The 26,303-nt window shown below is 44.4% G+C and overlaps 1 protein-coding gene across 1 annotated transcript in view; it reads left to right on the top strand.

Moving 5' to 3' along the window:
- The window catches only part of EPHA4 (EPH receptor A4), a 104,317-nt gene that overhangs the window by 4,758 nt on the left and 73,256 nt on the right, over positions 1–26,303 (top strand). Inside the window, exon 3 of the mRNA XM_054282268.1 lies at positions 675–1,338. Within this exon, the coding sequence (XP_054138243.1) occupies positions 675–1,338 (664 nt within the window). The remainder of the gene's footprint in view (positions 1–674; positions 1,339–26,303) is intronic.

The raw sequence follows: 26,303 nt of genomic DNA, 5'->3' as shown, positions 1-26,303 counted from the left end.
GATGATATTGTCTGTTTACCTGTTTTTCCTTTCTAAGAGCTACCCAAGTTCCTTGTAGACAGCTATTTCTGCCCAGCTCCAAAGCAGAATTTACTGAGTGTCTCTGGGGCATTGGTAGCCCAGGAAAGCAGTTGGCAGCTTAGAGAAATAATAAGAGATGGCTTGAGAGTTTTGAAAATAAGTGGTAGTGATGCCTGAAATGCGGACGTCACCCTCTCTTTGTGACTAAGTTGCACTGTGTCACCTGCTGGGTATTCCCAGGTGTGAGGCAGGGTCCATGGGATATCTGCTGCAGAGAAAACACTGTAGGGCAGTGCTGCTCTGTGGGTCTGTGAAGTTCTGTGTGTAGCCCTGCTCCAGGCAGTGGTCTGGAGACTGAACTGTACTGAAATAAACCCAGTCAGTCGAGGTAGTGTTTGTGGATTGGTTCAGAGGGCCCTTAAAGCACATGCTTGCTCCTCGAGGCATGAGGGATTTGGAATTTGTTTCTCCTGAACAGATGCTTCCTTTAATGTCCAAGTAGTTGAAGTTCTGGCTATGGCTTGGTCTGCTGGGTTGTTTTTTGGTCTGTTTGTTTGTTTCCCCGTAATGGAACAAGTGCATGTTGTTTGTTGTGAAGCTCTGTTGTTCCTTTTAACACTGATGTGTTTTTCTGTCCCTTTTCCTCCCTGCAGTGGGAGGAGGTGAGCATCATGGATGAGAAGAACACTCCTATCCGCACCTACCAAGTCTGCAACGTGATGGAGCCCAGTCAGAATAACTGGTTACGAACTGATTGGATTCCCCGAGAGGGGGCTCAGAGGGTTTATATTGAAATCAAGTTCACGCTCAGAGACTGCAACAGCCTGCCAGGTGTCATGGGAACTTGCAAGGAGACTTTCAACCTTTATTACTACGAATCAAACAACGATAAAGAGCGCTTTATTCGCGAGAGCCAGTTTGCCAAGATCGACACCATTGCTGCCGATGAGAGCTTCACCCAGGTGGACATTGGTGACAGGATCATGAAGCTGAACACAGAGATCAGGGATGTGGGACCGCTCAGCAAGAAGGGGTTTTATTTGGCTTTCCAGGACGTCGGTGCCTGCATTGCTTTGGTGTCTGTCCGCGTGTTCTACAAGAAGTGCCCGCTGACGGTTCGGAACCTGGCGCAGTTTCCAGACACCATTACTGGGGCTGACACCTCCTCTCTGGTGGAGGTTCGTGGCTCCTGTGTCAACAACTCGGAAGAGAAGGATGTGCCAAAAATGTACTGTGGGGCAGATGGCGAATGGCTGGTGCCCATTGGCAACTGCTTGTGCAATGCTGGCTATGAGGAGCGCAACGGAGAATGCCAAGGTAGGATGAGCCATATTGTACTGTTCATTAGGGCTCAGTGGAATGCATAATTGAATCAGAGATGAGAGTAAATGGACTAAAGCCAGCGATTAGCAGCCCTCTGGGATGTGGTGGGACAGAGGGGTTTAATGAAGAAGTCCAACAGCTCCAGGTGGCAAGGCTAAGAATTATATAATGCAAAACAAATGATACTGCTGTAATAGGCAGAAGGTGAAACACATTTTCTAGCAGACGCCTAAATTTGATTTGGCTCGAGATAGTCACCAAAATGTGGATGACTGCAAAGCAGTGCAGTTGAGCTACCATTGTTTGAAGAGAGAAATCTTTCAAGGGAACTCTGTTAAACACGAGAAATTCTGGCAAAGTTGACTTTGGATAATGCAGTAGGTTAAGAACCAGTCTGGGAGGCAGGACAGGAGTTTTAGCTGGATTACTTTCCCACTTTAGGAAGTGGAAATCTTTGGTGTTTTACTTGTCGCAAATTTTTAGCACTAAATACCCTTTGATATTTGACACTGCTGCCTTTGTTAAATATTTTCATTTCTCAGAGAGTCTCTATTGTCAGTTAAATAATAGAGGTGCTAGGATACTCTTAGAAATGCTAAAAGTCTCCACCCCACCCTCCCACACACACACACTATCCTGTGTGCTGCAGAATTAGGGATTAAAGTTTGTATAAAAGAGAGATTCGCCTAAAAGAAAAACCTTCAATAGCGATATTCTCTTCGCCTTCCTTTTCTGGATAAAGAAGCTGTAGAAGGTTAGGGAAGGAGAGAAGACAGTTTATAAATAAAATATCTTTAGCCTCTGCTTTGAAAGTCTTGCTCATGTAAGCATAAATTAAGATCAAACTTAAATGGTTTTTTGCACAGGTCAGTGAGCTTAATTTTGCTGGGTGCTGAATTGAAGGTGCTTAGCTCCTTCAGGGATTTGGAGCCATGTTTTTAGAGAATGTTCTTTGGAGTCAGTTGCCTCATCTTCTTGGTGTTTTTTACTCGAGTATTTTTTTCATCTTGAGACTGAGAACAAGTTAGCAAAGCAAGTAACTGGCTGGTTTTGTGATGGATTCCTGAGAGAATGGTGTCTTTTTAATGTCTTACTTGATTTCTTTTAAATGCTAATTTACAGTCAATATGAAGCTCGTTATTATGCATTGAAATTATATTTTGGTAGGAAAGAACTGCTATGTGTGAACTTCAGCCTTAATTTCCTGAGATTTTGCTCTATGACAGAAGCCTAATGTGGCATAGTGGCAACAAAACTGCCATGGGCTGAATTTACAGAGGACTGAAAGATGAGCTGCACAATGACAGGCCATCCTGTCTGGGGTAAAATGCTGTTTTTTCTTGTTGCTTTTTCCATCCTGTGAGATGGAAACTCAAAAGCCTGTTTGTCACCAAGTGTGTGAACCTGTGGCTGTGGCACTGCCTGGGTGCTGCTGGGGGAGCCATTGGTGGCTGGGGAGATGCTGTTAATCTCTCACAGCTCAATAACCTCTGATCAAAGCTTCCTGACACCTTACCGGCCTGGGCTGTGAGGGGAGGAAGTGAAGTGGGGAAGCATTTATTGGTTTATTGCACGGAGATGATTCCACCTTCTCCCAAAGCCTGTTAGGTCAGTACTGGGTCGTTCTGGCTGATACAGATCATCCATTTCTCAGTGTCAGTGGCCCAGATGTGGTGAGCTAATTGTCCAACAAATCTTGTGTTGTTTGGGGGAAATCTCTTGAGGTTTTGCTGATGGGCAGTGGTTATACTGGCATGCTTTTTAAGTTCATTTTTGTACTGTTGGACTAGACCTTGGGGATGACTGCCAGCTTACCTAAAGGCTCTCAGCTGCATCTGGGGATGTTTGGGCTCAGGAAACCCAGTTCTCCATTTCCCAATTAAAAGGGAGATCAGGTGATGCCATATTGACAGAGGTGTTAGAAATGTTCTGTCTCTTGGGCTCTCCAGAGTGAAGTTGGCCTGTGCTCGTCATTTTGAGAGCGTTCCAGCCAGCACATAATTGAAAGTGCTAAACTCATTTCATCAGCTGTTACTTGTGGTTTCCTTTTCTCACACTTGCCATTCTCCAGCCAGAACAGTTAACTGGGAAGCTCCTCCTGATGAATTCATGAAGCTCACCAGAACTGTGCAGCTTCTCTCCAGTTTCCAGTGAAGCTGTTAAAGCAGTTTGGCCTTTGACACTACTGAATGAGGTTTCCCCTTTTCTTTCCACTCTTAAGTTAATCGTTGAGCTAATGTTCTGCTCTGACAGGTTTTTGGAGGGGAGGAGGAGGATGAAGTGAGGAGGATTCCTGTGGTTTTGATGCAGAGGACTGGGGGCAGGGGAAGAGACTTTGAGTTTGGGAAAGGCTGTGAAAGGACACTGGTCTGGGACGGGAGCTGTGAGCAGGTTCCACCCCAATTGTTTTTCAATAGGTTGACTGTGGCAGGACAAATACAAGGAAAGGTCAGAGGTTGTCCGTTTCCTCATCCATCTTCCCCTGTGATCCTAGGGTCAGAGTGAGGATTGATTAAGATCTTAAATGTTTAACAAAAGCTCAGTGGGCAGGAATAGTTTGGGCCAGTGGGCTGGGGCTTTGCACTTGTTGGGAGATGCCCAGTCTGTGCTGGAGCTCCTGGTCCTCCCCTGGGACCTGCTCCCTGCCCACAGGGCTGGGACAGACCAGCTGGCCCTTGGGTTGTCCTGCAAGCTGCTTCAAGTTCACTCGCCCTCCCAATTTTTAAAATAATCCATTTTCCTTGAGATTCTTTTGCCTAATTTCTGATGTGTGTGTGGGAAGCATAATGGAAAGCCTTTTCACATCTAAAGTTCTTGTAGTGGGAGTTAATGACTTTCTGACCTCAAATGGGATTTTTAAAAAATTGTGTTGGTGGTATGGAGGTGTTTGAATATGATGACAAAAAGCTGTCCTTTCTCTGACTGCTTTTTTATCCCAGTTAATTTTATTGATGATGATTTTCTTATTGAACATCCATAAGTATGTGTTTATGTATATATGCAAAAACCTGGAACAGGAAGGAATAGGAGCTAAGTGCTAAATCCATATGTATTTGGGAAGCTTCACAGGTGTGTCATGGCAGTAGTTCTGCAAAATTGGTCCTGATGTGTAAAAGTTTTGAGCTCTGATTCTTTGCTTGCATGTGTAAAAGGGTGAGCTCTGATTCTTTGCTTGCAAGTGAACTTGTAGCTGGGAATTAGATGCCAAAACAAATTCCAATTTGCTATTTCTACTACTGTTTATTCTCCCTCAAATGTTCTGTGTTAGGGGCTGTCCATTTAGGAGAATATGAATGTGGAATATTGTTGATGGAAGATGACTATCCCAAATAGTGGAATAGACATCTCAAGACTAAGGCAATTAGTGCTTTAGGGCAAAGCTGAGACATAAAGTAATTTTAAACTTCACTTCTAGACATCATTGTTATGTAAATTGTTTTGTTACACATTAATAAAATGTGGTTTGGATTTAGTTACGATTTCCTTATGATAAAACACATATCTTTCTAACTCAGAGGAGGGGGGAGAACAAGCAGGAAGGGAGAAAAGACAGATTAAAGAAGCAATAGACTGTAGCCATCTGTGATGATTTTGATGCTGTGAAACTACAAATCTCAATTTTAGACCTGCCATTTAGTATAAATATGTGAGACAGTTGAGATTTTTACTGTGATATTGTAAAGGTTATGAGAGCCAACAGCTTTGTCTTCATCTACACTTGCTTTTTCTGAGTTGTGAATTGGCCAATTGGCAGAAAATCCAGTGTCATTTAAAATATGGCTCAGTCCGGGTTTCATATCGCTGCTGTTTTTAGAATTTTCCTTCGAACTTTGATAAGAGCATCCCTAAGAAGTAATAATTTGAATGATAAGATTCTTTTAATCTTGGAGGCTTTGAAGAGTGTCTGTGATCATTGAAAGCAGCAGTTCAGTTTGCATCAGAAGTGTACAGTCTAATTATATGTTTTTCTGTGATAAGATTCTTGGATGGTGGGTTTTTTATGGGTGGGGAAGCAATGTAATTTGTGTGTGCTTTCCCATTTTAGTCATAGATAACTCTTTTTGTCAAAATAGCACTGATGTACAGTCTGTCTGCACAAAAGGGTGATCAGAAGGGTGACTAAGACTGTGCAGATTTGAGATTTCAGGAGGATTTTTTTTCAGGTTGATTATTTTTGGCAGGGGAGAAAATGCACAGACTCAACATGTTAGGTTTTAAAAGGAGCCGAGAAGACGGAAGCTCCAGGCGGGGCCTGGGAGCGATACTGAAACACAGTCTGTCTGAACCAAATTTAGTTGGTTCTCTCCTCTGCTGATTTGGTTATGGCATGTTCTCATGTAGCTCAATAGATCTTCCAAGGGTTACTCCCTCTGTGAGTTTCTTGTACCACCTGGTGCATTTCAAAATCAGCATTTAAATGTTATTGCAGGAGCTGTGCTGCTTTTCTCCTGCCTGGCCTCCTCCAAAGTCAAGTTACAGTTGTCAAACAATTGTCCCTTCATGTATTGCTTGGAGAAAAGGAAGCAATCACAGCCTTTCAATTTCTGACAAGATTTCTGCTAGTGTTGCGCAGGGGAGCAATATCTGGTCCTTATTCTGTGGGTTCCTGGTGAAAAGATCAGTCCTCACAACCAAAGCCAGATGGGCTTTGTGGTGGTAATGAATTCATGGTAGGTCTGGGTAGTCTTTTGTGGGACTTCCAGCCCATCTTCTGGTTTGTGTGTTCTTTTAGGATAAGAAAAAAAGGCAACCCAAAACTTTCCAGGCAACTCATCCAGTGTGTGATGAGTTCAGTATTTAGATCTTGGCTGGGTAAGGGTTATTATCTGTCTAATAATATGCTCCACTGAGCTTGGTCTTTATTGTGCTTGTGAGTAGTGATTAAAGAAATGCTCAGCAGTACTCTAAGGTCTTTTGAGACTGCATCAAAAAGCCCCCCAAACTTGTGAGATAAATATCTTATCTGGTTTCCTCCCATTATGTGACATCCTTTTCATATGTTGCAGGGAGCAGGTGAGGTCACAGAGTTTTGTGAATCAGAGACAATTAACACTCCCATGACTAAACGGCCATTTTATGAATATTCAGAGCCTGCTTCACCTCCCTGGGAAGCAAACATGTTGGTTCCCTTCTCCTTCCTCCTGCTGGAGACTAGGGAAGCTCTCCCTGTGAATGGGGGTTGGCAGCTGTCGGCCCCTTTGCCTTTTGCATGCAGCAAATTCCTCATTTCCATCATTTGTATACACCCTCATGCAAAGCAGCACACCCACTTCCCCATTTCACAAAGGAGATAAGAGCTTCCTTTGGAAACGCCAGCCAGAATCTTCTTCTGTTTATGCAGAGCTCAAAAGATTTGGATTTTATGCAAATGAGTTCTGGTTTGATTTTTTTTTTTTTTTTTGATCTCTTTGTTTAAGAGACGGTGTGGTATTTGCTCAGTGTGCCCCTCATGTCTTGCCCATGGCTGGCTGTCCCTCTCGCCCCCTGTGCAGCTCCCTTGCAGCTGGTGTGTGTGACAGTGCTGTGCTCACAGCCTGACCACCTCCAAGGCCATGGCTGGGTGTGCAGGAGCCTGTCCCTGTGCCTGGAGGGGCTGCAGGCGCTTGGGTGTCCTCTCGCTGCTCCAGATGTTCACCAGTGGTCACCAAGCCCTCCTGGAGCTGCAGCCTCAGCTGGGGGGTGATGAGGTTCAGGAGGTGGGATTCCCTCTGGGCTGCAAGTGAGCGCTTAGGGCATGAAAAAGCAATATTATATTTGACATTTCCTATGCTTTGGGTCAAGTACCTGCTCAGGCCTGGGCTAGGGCTCTTCCCTTTGCTGGGCTGGCCTTGGCCCATGGTTATAGCGTGGTGAAAGGGGGCTCCCAGCACTCGGGTAAGTAAACATGCACAAATGCTCTGCTGTCTTTATTTATTGAATGAAAATAATCTGTGAGAAAAGTTCTGCTTTCTTAAGCCTCATGATTATACGAGAACCCATATTTTATTTTATTTTTGGTTTTAGTGGCTTTCTTTTCTTTTTAACTTTTCTTTATTTCAACTTTACTTAAAATTGCCTTTGGCTTGAAATAAAGCTGAGGCTCATTAAATGCTCCCAAAACACAGGCTTGTTCAGAATGGATTTGTTGAAAGGTTTATTGATATAAGTTAGAACACATGCTGCATGAATGTACTGTATTTCTTTAAAGGACTGGTTTTCATTTTGTGTCTTTATAAATCAGTGGTATGAAATTGGGACCCTGATCGTGTTGGAGCTACATCCTATAAGAAACCAGAAGGAAAAACATGGTTGTGGGGGGTTTTCATTTTTGTTGGATGTCCAATTAGTGTTTAACTTGAAGGTAATTTCACAGGGGTAGTAAACTGCTCAGTGTGAAACCTGGTGGCATAATTAAATGGAGGAAAAGCTCTTTAAAACAACAAAGGAACGTGCAAAAACTTTACTTTTGTCCTAACAGTCACCCAGAAGGGGAGGTCATGCTGTTCAAAGTACAATATGGATGGGCTATTAAGGTTTGGAGGGGGAAAAAAAGCAAAAAAAAAAAAAAAGCTGTACTATACAGTTGGTATTTGCTTTGGCTCATTTAATCATGGATGCCTAGAAAAAACCCGATTTGCTGGTCTGCTTTTTATACTTCCCTTAGATGGGTGTGTGTACACCTCACTAAGGTTGAGTTGATCTGTACAAACCCAGTGAAAGAGGTGTGCTGGAAACAGGCTTTGTATTCACTGGGGGCCAGCTCAGGCTGGGACAGGCAGCTGTTTGAGCAGCCTGGGCAAAGGCAGGTCCTGGGCAGGAGGAGGATGAAGGATGCTCCCATGCTGCAGCAGCCAGAGGATGGAGGCATGGAGCCTGGATAACTTTCCCAGAGGCACACAGGATGTCTGTGACTGAGATAAGACCTCAGTGAAGGCTGAATGTAGATGAATGTGCTGATAGCTTCTGCCCCTCCTCACTTGTCAGAAGTTTTTGCTCACCTTTTCCTAATGAGGGACCCATCTTACACATCCTTAAAACATCATTTGAGCTAAGGCAATCAATACCTATTGCTTCTGCTTGTATATGTGAAAGCTTTGTACAGCCACACTACAAAGCTGCAGTACAGTGTCTTAATTACCCAGATAATCCTGTTTGCTTGTATTTTTAAACTATGGAGCGCTGGGTAATTATTCAATTCTTAATAGAAGGCAAATGGCAGTGTAAACAATAATTAGGATGTTAGACTAATGTGCTTCAAAGCAAATTGGATTTTTTTTTCATACTGTTCAGCATGAAGTCCCATAAAGCTGACAATTTAGTGGCAAGGAAGCGAGTTCCATTTTGCTTGTATTTTCTGGTGTTATCTCCTCGTGCCTTGTTTCTGTGAATGAGTTTGCTGTGATGCTGCTGCCTGCTCCAGAGCAAAGGCCAGGCTGATAGTCAGTTCTCCCCATTTGCCTGTTCTCTCTGCAGCTTTTTGTCTCCTGCAGCCGGGGGTTAGAGGTCAGCAGCATCCCAAATTCCCTCCTTTGCCAGGGTGTGTGAGGGTGGAGGGGCACAGCTGGTGCTGCTGGTGTAGCTGGCACTGGGCTCAGTGGGTTGGGACTGTCCTGGGCAGGGTCCAGAGGAGAAGGAGCACGCTGAGCTCGGTGATTGAAGCTCTTCCTGCGTTTGGAAATTAAGATGTATTTCAAGGGATAATCAAGTTTTTGGCTCTTAAATCTTTGCAAACAGAGTAATACACTGTGTGTCAGAACTACAGCTCGTTATCTCCCTTAGCTTGGAGAGCACTCCTGGTTTTCATAGCTCATATCAGGTTTTCCTAGGAGCATGATGCAAGCCACAAACACTGAATTGATTTCTGTTCTGCCTGCAAAACTTGTGCAATGTAACATATTTCAGTACTTTCCCAGATCTTTAATTAAACCCTGCTATTTTATCCATTCCTCACTTTGTATTTAGCCTGTGATTGAAAGGCCAGCGTTGGTAGCAAAGGCGTCAGTCAATAACGCTGCTGCTTCCCGAAATACTTCAATAATGTCTCTGGCACACCGAGGGTTTTGTCTGGCCTTCCCTGTGTGTTCTCAGCGGCCTGAAGGGATTGAACAATTGCCTTTATTCTCCCCATTATCAATGCTAAGAAAGGCCAAAATGTTCTCCAGTGTTGATGCTGAATTATAGAAATTGAATTGCAGAAATTTAATTTTAAATACATTTTATTCTTCTCCTAAGAAGTGCATGTGTGGGGGAATCAATGGAACACTTCCAGAGGTTATGGCTGAATATTTTTGATACAAATACAGGCTATCTTTATATTAAAGTGCACTTAGAGGGCGTGGATTTTCTTATTTTAAATCCCAGAGGGTTTCTGCCAGGCCATATTTTAATAACCCTAATTAACAAGTCTGTCTTTCCATACATCAAACATCTCTGTCTGGGGAGCTGAAGAATACCTGCGAGTTCTTCTGCGAATTTGGGGCTTGAATTCATTTGTTTCCAGTTTAAGTTTTTCTGCTGCTGAAAAAGACATCGCTGCTTTGAAAACAGTTTCCTTTTGAAGTGTCCAGCCTGGCAATGACTGAGCAGCCACTGGGCAAATTAGCATGTTAAAAGGAGCGGATCAATACTTTCTCTTCTCCTGATCTCTGCTGGGGTTGGGTCTTGGCAAGCCCCTGCTCGGGGTCTGGCCAGCTGCACCCCAGCATTTTGGGGGAGCCGTCAGTAGCGGGGTGGGTTGTGTCAAGCTGAGACTGCTTGATCTGGTGCCCAGGCTCTTTCAAGGATGGTGATTTGAAAATGGATTTGAGGGAATTGATAGCTTCGGGAAGATCAGACGGCTTGTGTAATTATAAACAGGATTAGAAGGAAAGTGGAGGGAGAAATAGGAGATCAATCGTAGGGCACAAGTTGGCTGAACTCCTCTTCTGATGCTTGAGTTTTGTTGTACTTAGCTGCTGTGTGTAGAAGATTTCTTTGGGCTTTTTGAAGAGACAAGTAAACACCAATTAAAACGAGGGAGTGTGGGCAGTTCCTCCTGTTTCACAGCGATGCTTGGAGGCAGTGGCTGCTGGAGAAGCGTAGCAGGAGATGCTCAGGTGCAGCTGTGTTTGCCAACAAGCTGCAGAAGGTGGTTCTGGCTTCCCCGTGTGAGCCCCAGCCCTCACACCTGCAGGGCACCTCTGGAGCTGGTGCGGGCTGCTCCCTCCTGTCCTTGGCTCTCTCTGCCAGACTCTGCTCACCTCCCTCCCTGAGCCTTGGCAGAGCCCAGGTCTGTTCCTTGAGGAGACACAGCCCCTGCCTTGGGAATGGGGCAGCACTAGGGGCTGCTCCTCTCTCCACCACTGTTAAAACAAACAGATGATTGCAGTAATCAGAATGGCTCTGGAGCTGTCCTGAAATGGAGACTTTCTCAAGAAGCATCGTGTGGTCTCACACACCAGAGGTACCAGAAGATAGCAGAGTTCTCTTGCTGTTTCTTTTTAGTGGCTTCAGTATTTGCATCTTGCACATCTGCCAGCCTTCCCTTAATCTGTGAAGTACCCTAACACAGTTATTAGGTTGACACATTTTGTCCACTCGTAATTAGTTCTTGGATGTCCTCATTTATTTTTGTGGTGATCAGTAGTGTCCAGGGTAGAGCTAATAGGACAGCTGAAATCAGGACCAGGTCCCTGTGTGCACTCCACCTGCTCATTAATCAAGGACTCTGCAGTTAATGAGTGTAATTTCCAGGTAATATTTAATCTTAGGGTAGCAATAGTTACACTTAATGTGAAAGAACTTTTTTTGTGGTTTGTTGCTGCAGTCATTCCCATGGCACGTTCCCATTCCCGGTACTGCTCTGTCAGGCTGGCCCAAATTTGGACTACTTCCAAAAATCCATACAAGGTGAAAATACTGGATCCAAGCATTTAGGCTGGACATGACATTTCAGTGGGTGCTAGTGCAGTACACATGCCTACAGAAGTGGCTGATAATGTAGAGTTTTGTCATGCTTTGAGGTTCAAAGGCCTCTCTATGTAGGGAAGAAAGTTGAAAGCAATCAGCTAAAGGGGTGAAGTCAGCGTATATAACTGAAGGTGCATCACTAATTACCTGCAAGACTGTTTCCATCCTTTTCATCTGAGTCTACCCCAGTGCAGATCCTTTATCCATTTAGTTGATTCACCTTAAAGTTCTCAGTGGCTCTTTGAAGACGTGCTCTTGGTGCCCAGTTTTAATGTGCCCAGAATTAATGCACTGGGTAACCTTGAATTCAACACACCCAATAGCTTGGGAAAGTGAGCTCAAAGGGTTGTGGGCACTGTGAAAGCACCCATTTGTAGCTTTAGGATTCTTTAATTTGGGAGAGAAGAAGAGAGAGCAAAATCCACCTCCAGTCGCAGCAGCAGAAGGGGAAGGAGCACGGCCACAGCTCTGCCAAGGACAGTGGCTCCAGAGAGGGGCAGGAGCTCTTGTCCACATGCAGGAACAGCCCTGGCTGGGACAGAGGCTGGTGGAGATGCACTCTGGGCTGGTCCAGCACTGCAGGGACCTGCCCTTGTCTTAACAGGAGTGGAGCAGTCCCAAGAGCAGTATGTGTCCTTATTATCTCATCTCCTTCCCATTAGGCTGCGCTGAGGCGGTGACTGTGCAGTGTTTTTATTCAAGATGATCTGTAATTGGGGTATGAGAGTGTGCAAAAGGAGATCCCCACCCTCTTTCCTGTTTGGCTGGGCATTGGTTTGTTTGTGGAACCAGAGGACCCTGCTGCTCTAACTTGTGCTGAGCTTTTAGCAGCTCCCAGCTCACTGTGGGGATATGGGGGAAAGAGTTCTGCCTACCATACTCCTCTGCTTCTTTAAAGGTTGCCACTAACTCCTCTTTCTTGTGGCTGTGTGTTTAGCTAGCCTTTTGCAGTAATGCTAATGTGACCTCTCTATGCACCTGTATTAAAGTTTGAGTCAAAAATGTAGTGTGGCAAAGGAGAGACATTTTTCCGTGGGATTGTTGAGCTCTTTGAGAATGCCGAATGACAAAGTTAACTCTTGTGCAAACATTGCCTTTTATTTGACTTTGTAGTTTGCCCTTTGAAATACAAACATATTTGTGTCAATCAGCAAGTCTCCTTTCCGGAGTTCTGGTTGACCCTGTGGAAAGAAATGTGACTGTGCAATTATTAAAGGTGAGGCCTTCCCTTTAACAAATGCTGAGTAATTGCTATTCACTCCTTTCTGTGCCTGTGCCATAAATGACAGTGAACTGCCCTTCAGCCTGGCTAAATAACAAGGAAGATACTTGTTTGCAAGGAATAATGCTTCAGAAATTTGCAATGTGTCAGAAGTGTTGTGTCACAGGGACTTGTGGGGAGGAAAAAAGTTGTCTGTCTCAACTTAGAGTGCAAGAACCTTAGTTGGGCTTTAAAATGCAATTAGGTCAAATACTATATCTATGTCACTCAGAGCTAGTAGGGGTTGTCAGAGTATAGAAGAGGGCACACTTTGCCCATTATAAAAAAATATGAAGTGTATATGGAGGTGTGATGCTCTGACAATTTACCTATAACTCTTTATGATTAAAAGGATGAAAGCTCCTCCTCTCCCCTGCCAGAGTGTTGGCAGGAATTGGAAAAAGGCTCCTAATGTTTCCAAGGAGCATTTCCACAGTCTGGGAACTTGGTCCTGCTTGGTGCCACTGCTCTGATTGATTTTGTCCAGGAAAGTTGTCAGCCAGATAGTGAGGCTATGGATGAGTTGTGCCAATGAAATAGGAAGTTAGACCTCATTACTGTTTTTGGAAAATAGCCCCTGTCCTCTGCCAGGTATTTTCTTCTTGCTGTTTTTTATGTAAAAACCTTCAGAAGAGCCACAAGTATGGCATAAATTCAAGGTTATTAATCATTATTGATGCTTTGTAGAGGTCTTATTGATGTGGCCCAGTGTTGATTTGACATGTACCTTCTTTCTGTATTAGGTTCTGACTTCTATATCTTCAGTCAGTCTGTCTGTGATTTCTCAAAATAAATTGTTTATTGCTCTGAGTTTAGCATCATGAGGCTTGGCTTTCAATAACAAATAAGTCCTCCTGGTAAGGTAAGGGGAGATAAATTTTTGAGAGCACTTCTCAAAGAGATTTTTCAGAAAGTAATAGATTCTGTTTTACCTATTCACATCAACAAGCTTATTTTGGCCTTACTCCAGAAGGAAATAATTGAAACACTACGCATCAGCTTTCTAAGTAGTCCAGAGCTTGATTGATGGATTTGTAGCCCTTAAGCAGGCTTAAGAGACTAAGGCATCCCTTCTGCCTAAGGTAGGGCTTACTGTCCAGTTCACTTTTAGTAGTTCAAAGGTTGGAGTTGCTTAAAATTGAAGATATCTTGAAATGTCTCTTACCTTTATTCTTTAACCAGAGGTGCACAGAATTTGGCTGATAAACAGGACAAGAAAAAATGGGTTTAAACTGCAAAACCAAAAGATTAGGCTAGACCCAAGGGGGAAGAAAAAATTAAATGACTGAGATCTGTAGTGCCAGTGCAGATTGCCCAGGAATGTGGGGGAATCTCAGTGTCAGAGAATTTATTTTCAGAATAAGTTAGACATCCAGTAGCATGGTGTAACTACATCTTATCCTCTGTGGGGCTGGGAATAGGCTGACTGGGATCACCTCTACCTGTGTCTCTTGTGGAAAGGGCTCCTGTACAGTTGTTATGGGATCACCACTGCCTTACAGGTGAAAAGCAGCTCTTGAGGTCTGACCTAGAAAGAGAGATTTGATCATGCTGTCTCCTGGCTCCTTTCCCTCAAGAGAAACCTTTTCAGTCTGAAGAGGTCTCTTGGCTACTAGAGCTCTTGCTGTGCTGTTCAGCTTTCCAGTTTAACCAGCTCCTTCCAGCTAAACAGAACCTTCTTGAGGTGTCTTGGATAACCCTCTGTGTGTGTTCAGGTCCTCCATGGAGCCAGAGGGATCCGGGACAGGCCCTGGCTTTTCCAGTGAACCATGGCCCTACATAAGAGATTCACAGCTTCATTTTCCTGGTCTTACTATCCCCTCTGAGCATCTGAGCTGTGGTGATCATGGAGAAATGTCAGGGATGCTGTGGATTAGGCATGGAGAGCTCTGCCTGGCTCACCTGGAAAGAGGAGCAGAAGTGCTGCTGCTGCCTGGTTCCTTGCTCTGCTTTCCTCACTCTGGAGCCTCCTGGGCACTCAGAGCAGCCCAGAGTAGATGTGTGCACCAGAAATGCTGCTGCACTCCTTGCTTTGTGGCTCTGTGCTGGATTTTGGCTGGATTTTGCATTCCCTCCTGTGGGATACTTGGCAGATGTATCTCAGCCTGCTGAAGGATGCTCCCCTTCTGGCAAAGGAAGCCTTCTCTTTGCATCCAGGTTGGTTTTAATGTGGAGCACATGTGCTCACTTACAAGTTGAATAAACAAGTAACTGCTGAGGAGATATTGTCTGCTCAGGTGCAGCCCTATATCTGTTAGGATGTGGGGAAGGGATATTAAAATTGTTTACGAGGTCAGAGCTATAGTGAGCCTTGCAGAACCTTTGAGTTATGATATCATTACCTGAGCTGCAGGAACCAAGAAATAAAACCTTTTACAGTGAAATGTGAGGAGTGCTTATGATTTTGAAGTATAGAGAGGCAGAAAAATGTGCATTATGTCCTAGTACTTTTCTTTGTTTGGGTTTTTTCGTGGTTGTTTTGGTTTTGCTGGTTTTGTTTTGGTTTTGTTTGTTTTATTTGTAGGGGTTTGTTTTTGCTTACTGGTGACAAACACAGAATAGATATAGCATTTGCTAATGTTTGTGGTAGAGAAATGCTCTTTTCACTAGTTACATGCAGTGACTTTTTTTGGGTCATGCTAGGAAAAATATTTCTTCCTAAAAGGAATAAATCATTCAAGTTTATGTAAATAAACATGCTATTATTTATCTACCTGGTACCTGCACTGTTGCAAGTCCAATCACTTGTTTTCATTTTCCACGCTGTGTTTCCTGTCCTGTCTGTGAACAGGTTTTTTCCTGCCCTGGAGTAGGAGCCATTATGACATTCATGCCATATGAAAAGTTGCACCTAAAACATTGATGGAATAGAGCAGAGGTTGCTGAAGCAACATTGATTAAGCTGATTATCCCCAAAGACATGAGAGCAGCTAGCAGCTTACCTCTGTTATGAGACCCACTAGCTGTTGTTCAAGGACTCAAAGCAGTTGATGCTCTATAGGTAGTGATCTATCAAAACATTTTTTGACAGGTTTTATATTGTCCTGCCTAGGTACTTGTCTCATAAGTCACTTTTGTGGAATTAAACAACACTATTATGAAGTTATGTATCTACAGAGCAAGAAAGAAAGAAAAAGCTGTGAATAAGAGAGAAGAAAATGTAGGTGTAAAAGCTGAATAAATGTGGGCTATCAAACAAAGATGTGCTGTGGACAGCAGGAGAGGCAGCAGGGATTGTCCTGGGAGAAACTGAGGGACAACTGCCACGCACCAAACCAGTATTTAGCAAAGGTAGCTTTCGGTTTCTCTAGAAAGGGGATTTTGTGGTCCTGCTGGTCTGCTGTTATGTCAGTGACTTGCATCAAAACTTCCTCAAGTCAGAACATCTGTTGCGGCCAATGGAAAGATTCCTCTTGACTTTTATGTGCTTTGGATCAGGCCCAAAATGCAAATAGTTTTTCTCTCATCCTTTGAAGTCTTTAACATTTCATGGGCTCCCTTATGTTATTGGTAATTTGCACCAGAGGTATTTTGCATGCAAATGAAATTTTGGCAGTAACAATGACTGCATTGGTGAATATGCATGTAGGTGTATCAGTAAAGCAGATTTTACTTTTCCATGTATCAAACTAAAAATTTCTTTGTAACAGTGAGTTGTTCACAGTATCTACAGCTGCAATCAAATGTATTGACAAATGCATGTAAAAGACTGTATAAAACTGTCAAAGTACATTTTGATACATCTGTATAGAGCCAATTGATTTTTCCTTTTTTTGTGGCTTGTGCACGTTAATACATGTTTTCTATATGAAACTGGCATTTGTCACTAACTTCACAAAGCACTGTGGATGTCATAAATTTGAATACTGTAATTGAACCTGAATTTACTATGGATTTATTTAGCAGATCAAAAAGTATCTTCAACCTACAACACTAATTTTGTTTGCTAGTATAAACTCCTGAGCTTAGGGAAGTGCCAGAGAAGGCCTGCTCCTTTGAATTATGTGAATGTGAGCAAATCACCGGGTTTCTAGTTTTTAATAAAATTGGAAGTGTATTTTTTAGCTGAGGGCTCATGCTGATTTCAGTGTAAACATTCTGGCATTTCTTAGAGTCATAAAGACCATTGTAGCGTTCTCATGGGTGAGTGCAATACCAGTGCAATAAAATATGACAAGTTTACTGTGCCACTGTTTACCTTCTATTAGGAGCTCACTTTCTCATTCATGTGAGGTGAGTGCTGTTCTCATGTGAGGTGGGTGCTTTGCTCCCCAGTGAGCCTTGTCTGAAAAACACTGAGCCCTAATGAGGGCAGCATCTTCTCACCGTGGCTTGTCACCCACCCTGGCCACTGGGATGCTCTTCCCCATTTCAAAGTCATCCTGTCTTGCTTGGTTTGGTCTGGTCCTGAGCCAGCCTTTGTGCCTGAGCCCTGCCTTGCAGAGCAGTGCTGCTAAGCCCAGCAGGCTGAGCTGAGCTCAGGCCCTGGGGCTCAGCCCCTCCTGCTCCCTGCAGCAGCAGCTGGGCCTACCTGTCCTGGCTGCTCTTCAAGGGCACCGCCAGCCAGGGCCTGCCAGGAGAAAGGGCTAAAACAATTTGTGTTTCTAATTGCTCTAAGATATGATTACCAGCATCGTTCCACTGGAAAAAAAAAAAATATCTGCTAAATGGGGTATTGCAGGAAGGGCTTGTCAGTGCTGTTGCTGTTGGGAGATTACCGTGTGTGACTGGAAATGTGGAGAGTTAGTCACTCTCCTTGTACCCCAGGCTGTTATTTAAAGCTCTTGCTGGGAATGCCACTGCAACAGGGAGGGAGTAGCAGGAAATTAAGGGCTGGGGTCAACAGTGATGTTTGCCTAGCAGAGAGAGAGGATGTGTCAGCTGAGCAGGGGTGGCAGTGCCCAGAGCCCTCACCTGAGCTGCAGGGATGGTGCTCACAGCAGGGCTTGGCTGTGGGGGCTTCTCCCTGTTTCAGTGCATCTTTTTGTGTAAGAAAGAAGCACATAAATAATCAGAACCTGAACGGAGTCTTTTGTAGAATTGTGGTGATTACCCAGCTCATAAAAAACACCAGTTGCCAAAAATACTTGTCAGTGCAAAGTCTTTAAAGGAAAGAAGGGTCTTTCTGGTCCTCTGTGTTTAATTTTGTGTGGATTTAGCCAAGTTTTGTTTCGAGAAAGAGGAAAGGCCATGTAAGGGTGCCCTAAGGAAGCATAAAGGGAGACAGCATTGCAAGTCACAGTATGTCACTGGTGGCTTTACTGGGACAAAGTAACTGTGGCAAACTGATGTACTGAAACTGCTGAGGACAGCAAGGGTTTGACTAACCCTGGTTCTGGTGCAGTAATACCGATGGGAAGGGAAGGAGTGGGGCTATGGACCAGGCTTTGCTAAAGAGTGGATCTGGAGGAGCTTTAAGCCAAGCCTTTCCCACGGGCTGCTCTCAGCCTGGAGCGCCCAAGCCTTGCTGAGTCAGCCCCTGCCGGGCAGGCGCAGAGGGCTCAGCAGCCCTGTGGCCCTGGGGAGCCAGGACCAGCCTGCACGCTGCAGAGGCAGCCCGGGGCTGCCCCATTCCATCCTGGAGCTCCTTGAGCAATCCCAGCCTCAGAGGGCACGGCTCCGATGCCTCCAGCTCCCTGTGCTGCAGGGTGGTGCCCCAGCCGGGCTCCACTTTCCCTCCTCAGCCTTCCTCAGGGCACAGCCTCAGGAATGGCTGCAGGAGAGCAGGAGGGGTACAGTGGCATCCATGCAAATCCTCACTGCTTTGAGCTCCTCTGCTCCAACCCAGGCTGGGGAGGTTCGTGCTGCATGGGCCGCTCCATTTGGTTAAACGTGCTGCTTGTGTTTTCTGCAGGCAGGTGGTGCCCCAAATTATTATGTAGTATGGATTCTTTAATATCGTTAATTTGAGGGTTAACTTTGATATGAGCTGCATAAGCAGGGACTAAGAGTTGCTTCATTCCTGGCAGAGCCTTGGTGATAGCCCCTGCCAGTATCTATCTAGTTAATTTTTGAACTCTCTTACTCCATTCAAAGTTAAAAGCTGATCCCAAACTGCTGATGACATCTACCACCTAAAACTGGGTGGTTAAATCTCAACCCATCAGCTTTGGTGGTTCAGGGGCCCTGCTCAAGCCATACTGTGATGCCCAAGCATGCTTGAAATTCACCTCACAAATGTGCTGTTGTGTTCCTGATTCGCTGCCACCCCTCTAAAGAGTCAGCAAGTGACAGTGGGTGCAGTGAGAGCTGGGCTCTCTCCGAATTAGCATTCCAAAATAAGTGTGAGGAATTGCCCAATTAATGTACTTTACCTAAGACCATGAACAGCCTCTTTTGTGAGGACCAAAGTTGTCTTTATAAAGAAATAATACAAAGATGTATTTAAATATGCATGGAATGTGTATTGGTTATTTGAAACACTAAAAAAGCCTTGTTATCTGGGAGACCAGGGACAGTTGTTTTATTGTATTGAGTCTTACAACATCTCTGAAACTTTTCAGCTGGGTGCAAGTCTAGAATGAGAATGTTCTCTTGAGGCTGAATCACACTGAGTTGTAAGCAGTATTCTATTGGCAGTGCAGAGGGCAGGATGCAAAGAGGAGTGTTGTCCACTCAGTAATGAGACAGGTTTAAAATGCAGAAATTAGGGGTTTACATGGTGTTTGTTCCCTTCTGCAGTTTGGGGTGGGGATGACTTGGTTAGTTTAATTTATTTATTTTTTTTTTTACCCACTGGAGAATCATTCCAGGCTTTTTCTCACTGCCAGGAGGGATGTGCTTTGCCTCTAGGATGTGAGTGACAGTGCTCACTTAATTGTCTGTGGAGGGTGGGACTGATAAAGCAGCACACAGCGTGCAGGGAGTGCAGTGCTGATAGCTGGCCTCTGGCAAGCCAAACCCAGGCATCCTGTGGTGCACAGATCTGCTTTCTTGTGAGGCTTCTCAGTGCATGGCCCTTGGCCCTGCTTCTCCTGCCTTACAACTTTTCTATCTGTGAAACCCCACTGACAGAGGATGAGAATTTCGATTTGCTGTTTAATTTTATGGTGATATCAGGGTGAGGAGGCTCAGGCCATGCATTATGAGGGCGGTTTTATGAGAGCAGCGATCAGGCTTTGAGTCATTACATCTACTTTACACTTTGGATTTTAATTGCTTTATGGAGCTTGTTAATTTTTGTTTAGTTTGCTTGTAGCTTATGAGAGGTAGTTGTCTTTATCAAAAACTTCCACCAGCTCTTTCATCACTAATTCTCCATGGCACCACAGTTCTTAGAAACATGCAGGCAGGATTTTATCCCACGTGGCTATTACATTGTGGCTTCAAAAATACCATTGTGTTTTATTTTGGCTTGTTTTCCTCTCTCAGTTGCTAGGAACAGATATAACACTCAGAACAGTGTGAGTAATAATCAGAACTTCTTAAATATCAACCAATGTGGGAGATAAAACTACCCAGGTGACATATTTCAAAGTGCAAGCAGTAGTAAAGCCATATGAGAAGTCATTACCTCCACATTTTTTAAATCATTTGTTGAGATGTATGTTGCTGTTTATTTAAAATACCTTTAGTACAAAGCTCCTGGGAATACCAGTGAGAATGTGGTTTGCAAGTCTCTCTGTGCAGGGGTTTCCATGGGCAGCTGTTCTTTGACCTTGCCCTACATGAGGAGTTTCAGGCTTTCATTTCTGGATTACCGACCATCCTCTCTCAGTATCACACATTCACCTTAGCTTTCTCAAAATGCAATGGCAAATCAGATTGCATTAATGGAAAATGCCTGGCCTAGAAAACAGCTTTTACTGCTGACAGAATGGGCTGATGAAATCTGGGCTGGTAAGGTATGCTATTTTTGACTGTGAAAAGTAGCATTTTCTGAGGGTTTGCTGAATGCAGTAATGTGATTTCATGTTCCTCTTTGTTAGTTATCTCTAGCTGCTGGTGATGGTAATGGATGTTAATGTTCAACATTTAATCAGCTAAGGTATGTGTCTGTCTGCTTTTCTTTCTCGAAATTTGCAAGGATTGTTATCAGCTCCGTATGTTTTCTAAGAATCAAAAGCAGCTCAGAGAAGATGAACAGAGGTCTGCTAAATCTATTTTAGAAGCCCATAAGTACAAATGAATGATTATGTGAAAAAAATTCATTCTTCCCTCTGACTAAAGAGGTGCTTGCAGTAACTGTTGGCTGGCACTCTCTTCCTCCAACCTTTCCATGACCATTTAGTGAGGTCTGATTCAGACTAATTCCCACAATCTCTAGGCTTTATTCCCTGCTGAGGCTGGAATATTTGAATGTCTGTTCAGACACAGAGTTTACTTTCTAATTAGCACATCAAGTGCCTTTTTTTCCCCCCTCATTTTTTCTTTTTCCTTTTTTGAAGGCCACAACCTCTTGTCCCAATGCGGGCAGGTGAAATTTCACGGGCACTTCATCATGGCTCATACCTCAAGCATCCGGACACGCCTTTGTGATTGTCATTCATATCCGCCTGCCATTGCCTCTGGCATTTGCTGAGTTCACGTTTCCATGTGATTTACTGCAGAACAGTTTGTTTAACGAGTTTCTAACACACACTGACAGGGAAGTCCCCCTCAAGAAGCTGAACTAATGATAGCCTTCATCTTTGCTTTCTTCAGGTAGCACTAAAAAATCAATCTGTTGGTACCCGTGATTTAGACTTTGCACTTAGGGTGAATTCCTGAAACTTGGAAACTTTGCCCTTGAATCTGTGAGTGCTCTGAATTGCAAATGCTCTTTGTCATGGGCTCTGCGTGCGTAACAAGGCGGGGAGCTCTGAGGCAGCCCTGTGCTCCCCAGTTGCAGAATTTCCTGTGCAATTGGGTTATGAGTCAGCAGCAGCTCTCTGTGAGTGTTCAGGTAACCACTGAGGTGTCTGGATGCTGAGGCTGCTCCTTGACAGCATTTCTGGGAAACCTTTTAATGTCCCAGAGCAGCTGCTCTGTCTTTTGGCCTTGGCTTCTTTGGTGCATGCCTGAATAAAGTCACTAAGTGTTTGCAATACCAAGATCCACTTAATGTTGGAAAAAGTGATTCATATGGGTCTTATAAAAGATTGCTTATCTCCCAAGATGGGTTGGGTACAACTGCAAAAATAGCCCTATGTGTCTCATTCACAAAACCTAAGCAAATGCATTGGAATAAAATATAGCAAAAATCCTCTCTTCTCCAGTTGGTTGCTGATCTCATGTATTTGGGGCTCTGCCTGGCACAGTGCAGATTTACTGATCCATTAGTGGCTGATGTTTGGCTGCACCTCCACATAGGAAAATTATGTCTAGAAAATAAACTTGGCACATCAGACACGCCATAACTAAATCATTGCAGCCAGCACATTTCCTCCTGTTCTGCTTAACTGCCTCGAGTTTTGATTATGTACAAATTTAATGGTTTGGTTCTGCTAGAAAATCTGGGATTTGTTTATTTAAATTTATATTTCTTAATGAATGCATGCAAGAGAAAGCGCTAAGTAATTACAAGTGAGGAACATGGAAAACTGCTATGCTGAGCTGAGCATTAGTTTCTGAAAGTACAGGCTCTCCTTTTTTAATAGTCTAATAAAAATTTTGGTAAACGAGTGACAAGGTGCTGGCAAATTCAAGCTGATGGTGGTCCCTGGAGGACTCCTTGCTGGAACAACCTAACAAATCTTCTGGGAACTAGGTTTTGGTGGTTAAAAGCAGAGTGCAAGTAACTCTTCTGTGGGGTGGGCACAGGGGAAAAGCTCTGGTGGCCATAGGTGGATGCTGGGGCTACTCTAGAGGATTATCCATCTGTAGTTCTAAGGTACCTCTCTGTATGAAACTCGACAGTCAGAGGAGCACCAGGAAGACAATGAAATTTTCAAGGTATTTCTATTTTGGGAAGACCCTACTGGTAGTTGGCAGAGGCAGAGTGAAAAAGGGGGAAAAAATCCATTTCTGCTTCAGGTCTTCTGTCTTGGCTGAAGGTGGGAGTGGAGGTTGCTCTGTGTGACTTTGGGATCTCTTGAAAAGTGAGAAATATATGCTGGAAACAGATTGTCCTGCATACCCAATCAAATTTGTTTAACTTCTGTAAGATCACCATGTCAAGAGCATTTTGAAACCTCGCTCTCCTAAGCTATTTTATATACAATTGGGATGTTGGTGATAGCATTTTGTTAATTGTTGAGGCAAAATTAAGCCTTGATATGGTTTAGTGAGAGCAGATAAGGTGGTGCTCATAGGAGCTGATAGCTTATCATTTCAGGAAGAGCACAGGGCGATGGGGCAGGCATGAATCACACGCCAGCGCCAGCCTTGCCACCACTCCTCTTGGCTCCAGTAAATTCTTGTGGCCTGGACTCAAGTCAGTGGTGCTTTTGGCCATTTCTAAATAGCTCCATGGTTACCACAATTAATTTCTTTATTATCTTGCATTAATGTAAGTATTGTGTAGATATTTGAATATATGACTCTATCGTGTCAACCATGGGGGCCTCCAAGCCAAAATGGAATGTTATTGTTGAGTTTATTTGCCAGTAGTTTTGTTGGAGACAGATGCTTTTCCAGATTAAGAAGCAAAACTGTGTTTGTTTTGTCACTTTCTCCTAATTAGCAGCTGTATGACATCCAGCAGGAATTCAAAGGGAAACTTTCCTTCTTGTGTGTCACCATTGCTGGAGTGAAGGCTCTGTGGGCTGGGCTGTGTCCTGACCTGGATCCCAGCCTGGGGACTGTGTGTGCCCTCTGGGTACCTGCTCTGGTGACCAGGGCTGCAGGAGGCTTGGGGCTACCTGACAAAGCCTCACTAGGAATGGGGTTGGCATCCTGGGATCCGTGTGGAGAGAGGGAAGAAAACGCCTTGGGAGCACTAGCTGACGTTAGCCAGTCACCTGAGAAGGCTTCATTTGCTTTAGCAGTTGGCTCAGCTGTGGGCTCATTCCTCGTGCTGGAGCTGGTCTCAAGACTGTGTTATCCTGCCATGGTTTGTGCCTCCTGCAGTGCCCAGAGTGTGAGCCCCATTCCCACAGGAGCAACAGGCTCCTCCACCATGCAGGCTTTCAGCCACGGTGGCTTTGCTCTGGTGCAGGTGGATTCACACTCCAGATGCTTCCCCTGGAGCAAGGCAGAGGGCCCTGCCATCCTCTTGTAATTCATCATTTCTGCTGCTCACTGGAGTGTCTGCTGAGAGCCTCCCTGGAGCTGCCTGGCAATTGCTAAGCTGGGCAGGAGAGACCTATCACAGCTATTTTTGGTCATGCCTGGCATTGGCTTTGTTCCCTCAGGGCTTTATTTAATTTACCTTCTCATCAAAAGGGAGACTTTCTGCAGGACACTTGAAGAGTTCTTAAAGCATTCATTAAATGTCTGCCTCCATAAAAACCCCTACTTTAAAGTTTTACCAGGTGATATGTCCATTGCAAAACTGGGCCAAATCCTGTGCTCCTGGAGCAGCAGCTGTGCTGTAAATCTCTGGGTTGCTTAGACCTGGAAGATGGATGGACAGAGTTCTGATTTAAAGATACCATACATCTTATGAATTCAGGATAGTAGGGGATTTAAAAACTGAGTCCAGCTCAAATTGTGAGTCTTCTTGTCCAGAACCTCCAGCAGCCACTCATAAAACTGGCCTCTCTTTGGCTGTTCTTTTTCTGAACCTCTTGCTTGCTGGGGCTGTGACAGCAGGTCCTCCAAACCAGGCTCTGTACATCAAGTGCCTTCCCCTCACTCTGCAGGGATGTGTGAGGATGAAAAGCCTTGGGGGAGACATCTGCTCTGTGCTGGTGAACCAGAGTGGTGGAAAGCATTCTGAATGCACCTGAATGGGGTCAGCAGTGAGAGCTGCTCTCCTTCTGGGTTGGAGCAGTGCCACTCCTGGGCATGTCCTTCAGAATGTCATTACACACACCTTCACAGGGGCTCTGCTGTGCTGGTGTTTCTGTTGGTGACCTAACAGACTCTGCTTCAGAGCTATTTTCTCCTGAGGTAATTCCCTGTCTTGCTTTTATTTATTGGTGATAAAAGACTATCACAGATAAATAGGCATGTTCTCACTTGACTCGATAACTTACACGGCATTGCTGAAGGTGATTTACAATTTATACATGGAAAGGATTTGCTGATCTCATTAATAACTTTCCAAACATCTAGATAAACACACTATTGCTCTGAATCAAATGAGCATGAAACAGCCAAGGTATTCACCTGCAAGGGCTTCTGGCACTCTGCTCTTTCCCAGACAACAGAAGTTTGACAAAAGAATGTGGGAACTGCCAAAACGCGTTTCTCCTCACAGCCACCCAATCACCCTAAGGTGGGAGATTTCAGCTATTCTTGCTAAATTTTTATTCTCTTTTGGAAGGCTTGTTGACAGGAGAAGATTCCCAGCTCTTTGATTTTTAAATCAGGGCTGTATTTCACATCTCTGGGACTGCAGCCCATGCAGGCATTTTGCTGCATCCTCTTGAATGTCCCACCAAAGCCTGAGATGCAAAAGAGCAGCTGAACAATCTCTACAAGCTTCCTCCATCAGGGCTGTAAAAGGAGAGCTGAGACAGCCCTGGGTATTCCCTGCTGAGTAAGGCTGTTGCCATGATTTGTTTCATCAGAAATAATCACCTCCTCTTGTTTTATGGGCATCTTGTTATCTGCAGATCTCCAAGTGCTCTATTGCTTAATTAAACCTCACAACAGCTTTTAGGTGTATGTATTGTGAATCTTATTGCCATTTCCTGAGTGGATAAACTGAGGCAGGGATATTGAGGCATACAATTTGGGTGTCTGTGTAGTTACCCTGTTCAATTTAGGGGGCCCAAAGGAGCAGCCCTGCTTCCTCTGCTCCCTGCTTCTTTCATGCCATCAACTCCTGTGAGAGGGTTATCCATAAAAAAGCAATATCCCATGATCTGCAGGGAGTCGAGCTGGAAGTTAGTGAGCAGAAGGTGAGGCCAGGCCCTCTGGGAGGAAAAGGAATGATTTTTCCTCTCTAAGACAGTGATACACAGTGTTGTGTCCATGAATGCCAGAGGCAGGCCAGGCAAGCTGTTCTCAGCCTCTGGCAGAGCCAGGAGTTACAGCTGTCTTGGTCTCCATGTAGCTGTGAGATTGCCCCTCATTGAGGAGCTTCAGGCTGTGAGGGAGAAGTGTGGGTGAACAGCTTCCAGATGGCTCCTGGCATGTTTGGGGGTTTTTAGGTTTGCCCAGTGAGGGGCAAATCTCCTGTCCTGGAGATACTCAGGAGTGGTCTGGACACAGTCCTGAGTAATGTGCTCTGCAGAGCCCTGCTTGAGCAGAGAGGTTGGAGTGGAGAACATCCAGTGTCCCTTCCAACCTTACCCATTCTGTGAAACTTCAGCTTGATTTTCACTTCTAGGAGAGAGTTGGGGTGAAAAAAGGCATCTAGGGAAATCCTGGGTGGTTTGAGTCTTCTTCTTCTTTCAGAACCTCTTTGGTATCGAGGGTGCAGCTGCACGTGCCTCAAGTCCAACACTTCTAAAAAGGTGGGAGCTGTGTAGAACTGAGAAACATGCAGCTTGAGCAGATTTAGGGAGAAAAGGACAAACAATTGGGCTGCTGTTTTCCTCTAGCTGAAGCTGAGCTTTGTGCTACATTTTGCATTGGTAATGAACTAAAAGTGCTCATGTGATCCAAACAGCAAAGGGCAAAGAAGAGAGAAGCAACTCATCAATGTATGACCCTCTCTAAAGTGTCGTGGGTAATCAAGTGTGAAGTACTTAATGGATCATGATTTGCATGCCACTATTTTGATTGATGTACTACTTAG

The sequence above is a fragment of the Melozone crissalis genome, unplaced genomic scaffold (genome assembly GCF_028551555.1).
Source record: "Melozone crissalis strain CALT ecotype California unplaced genomic scaffold, PUWL_Pcris_2 ptg000034l_1, whole genome shotgun sequence".
NCBI lineage: Eukaryota > Metazoa > Chordata > Aves > Passeriformes > Passerellidae > Melozone > Melozone crissalis.
The sequence above is the reverse complement of the archived record's forward strand: the minus strand, read 5'-3'. Positions and strand labels throughout refer to the sequence as shown.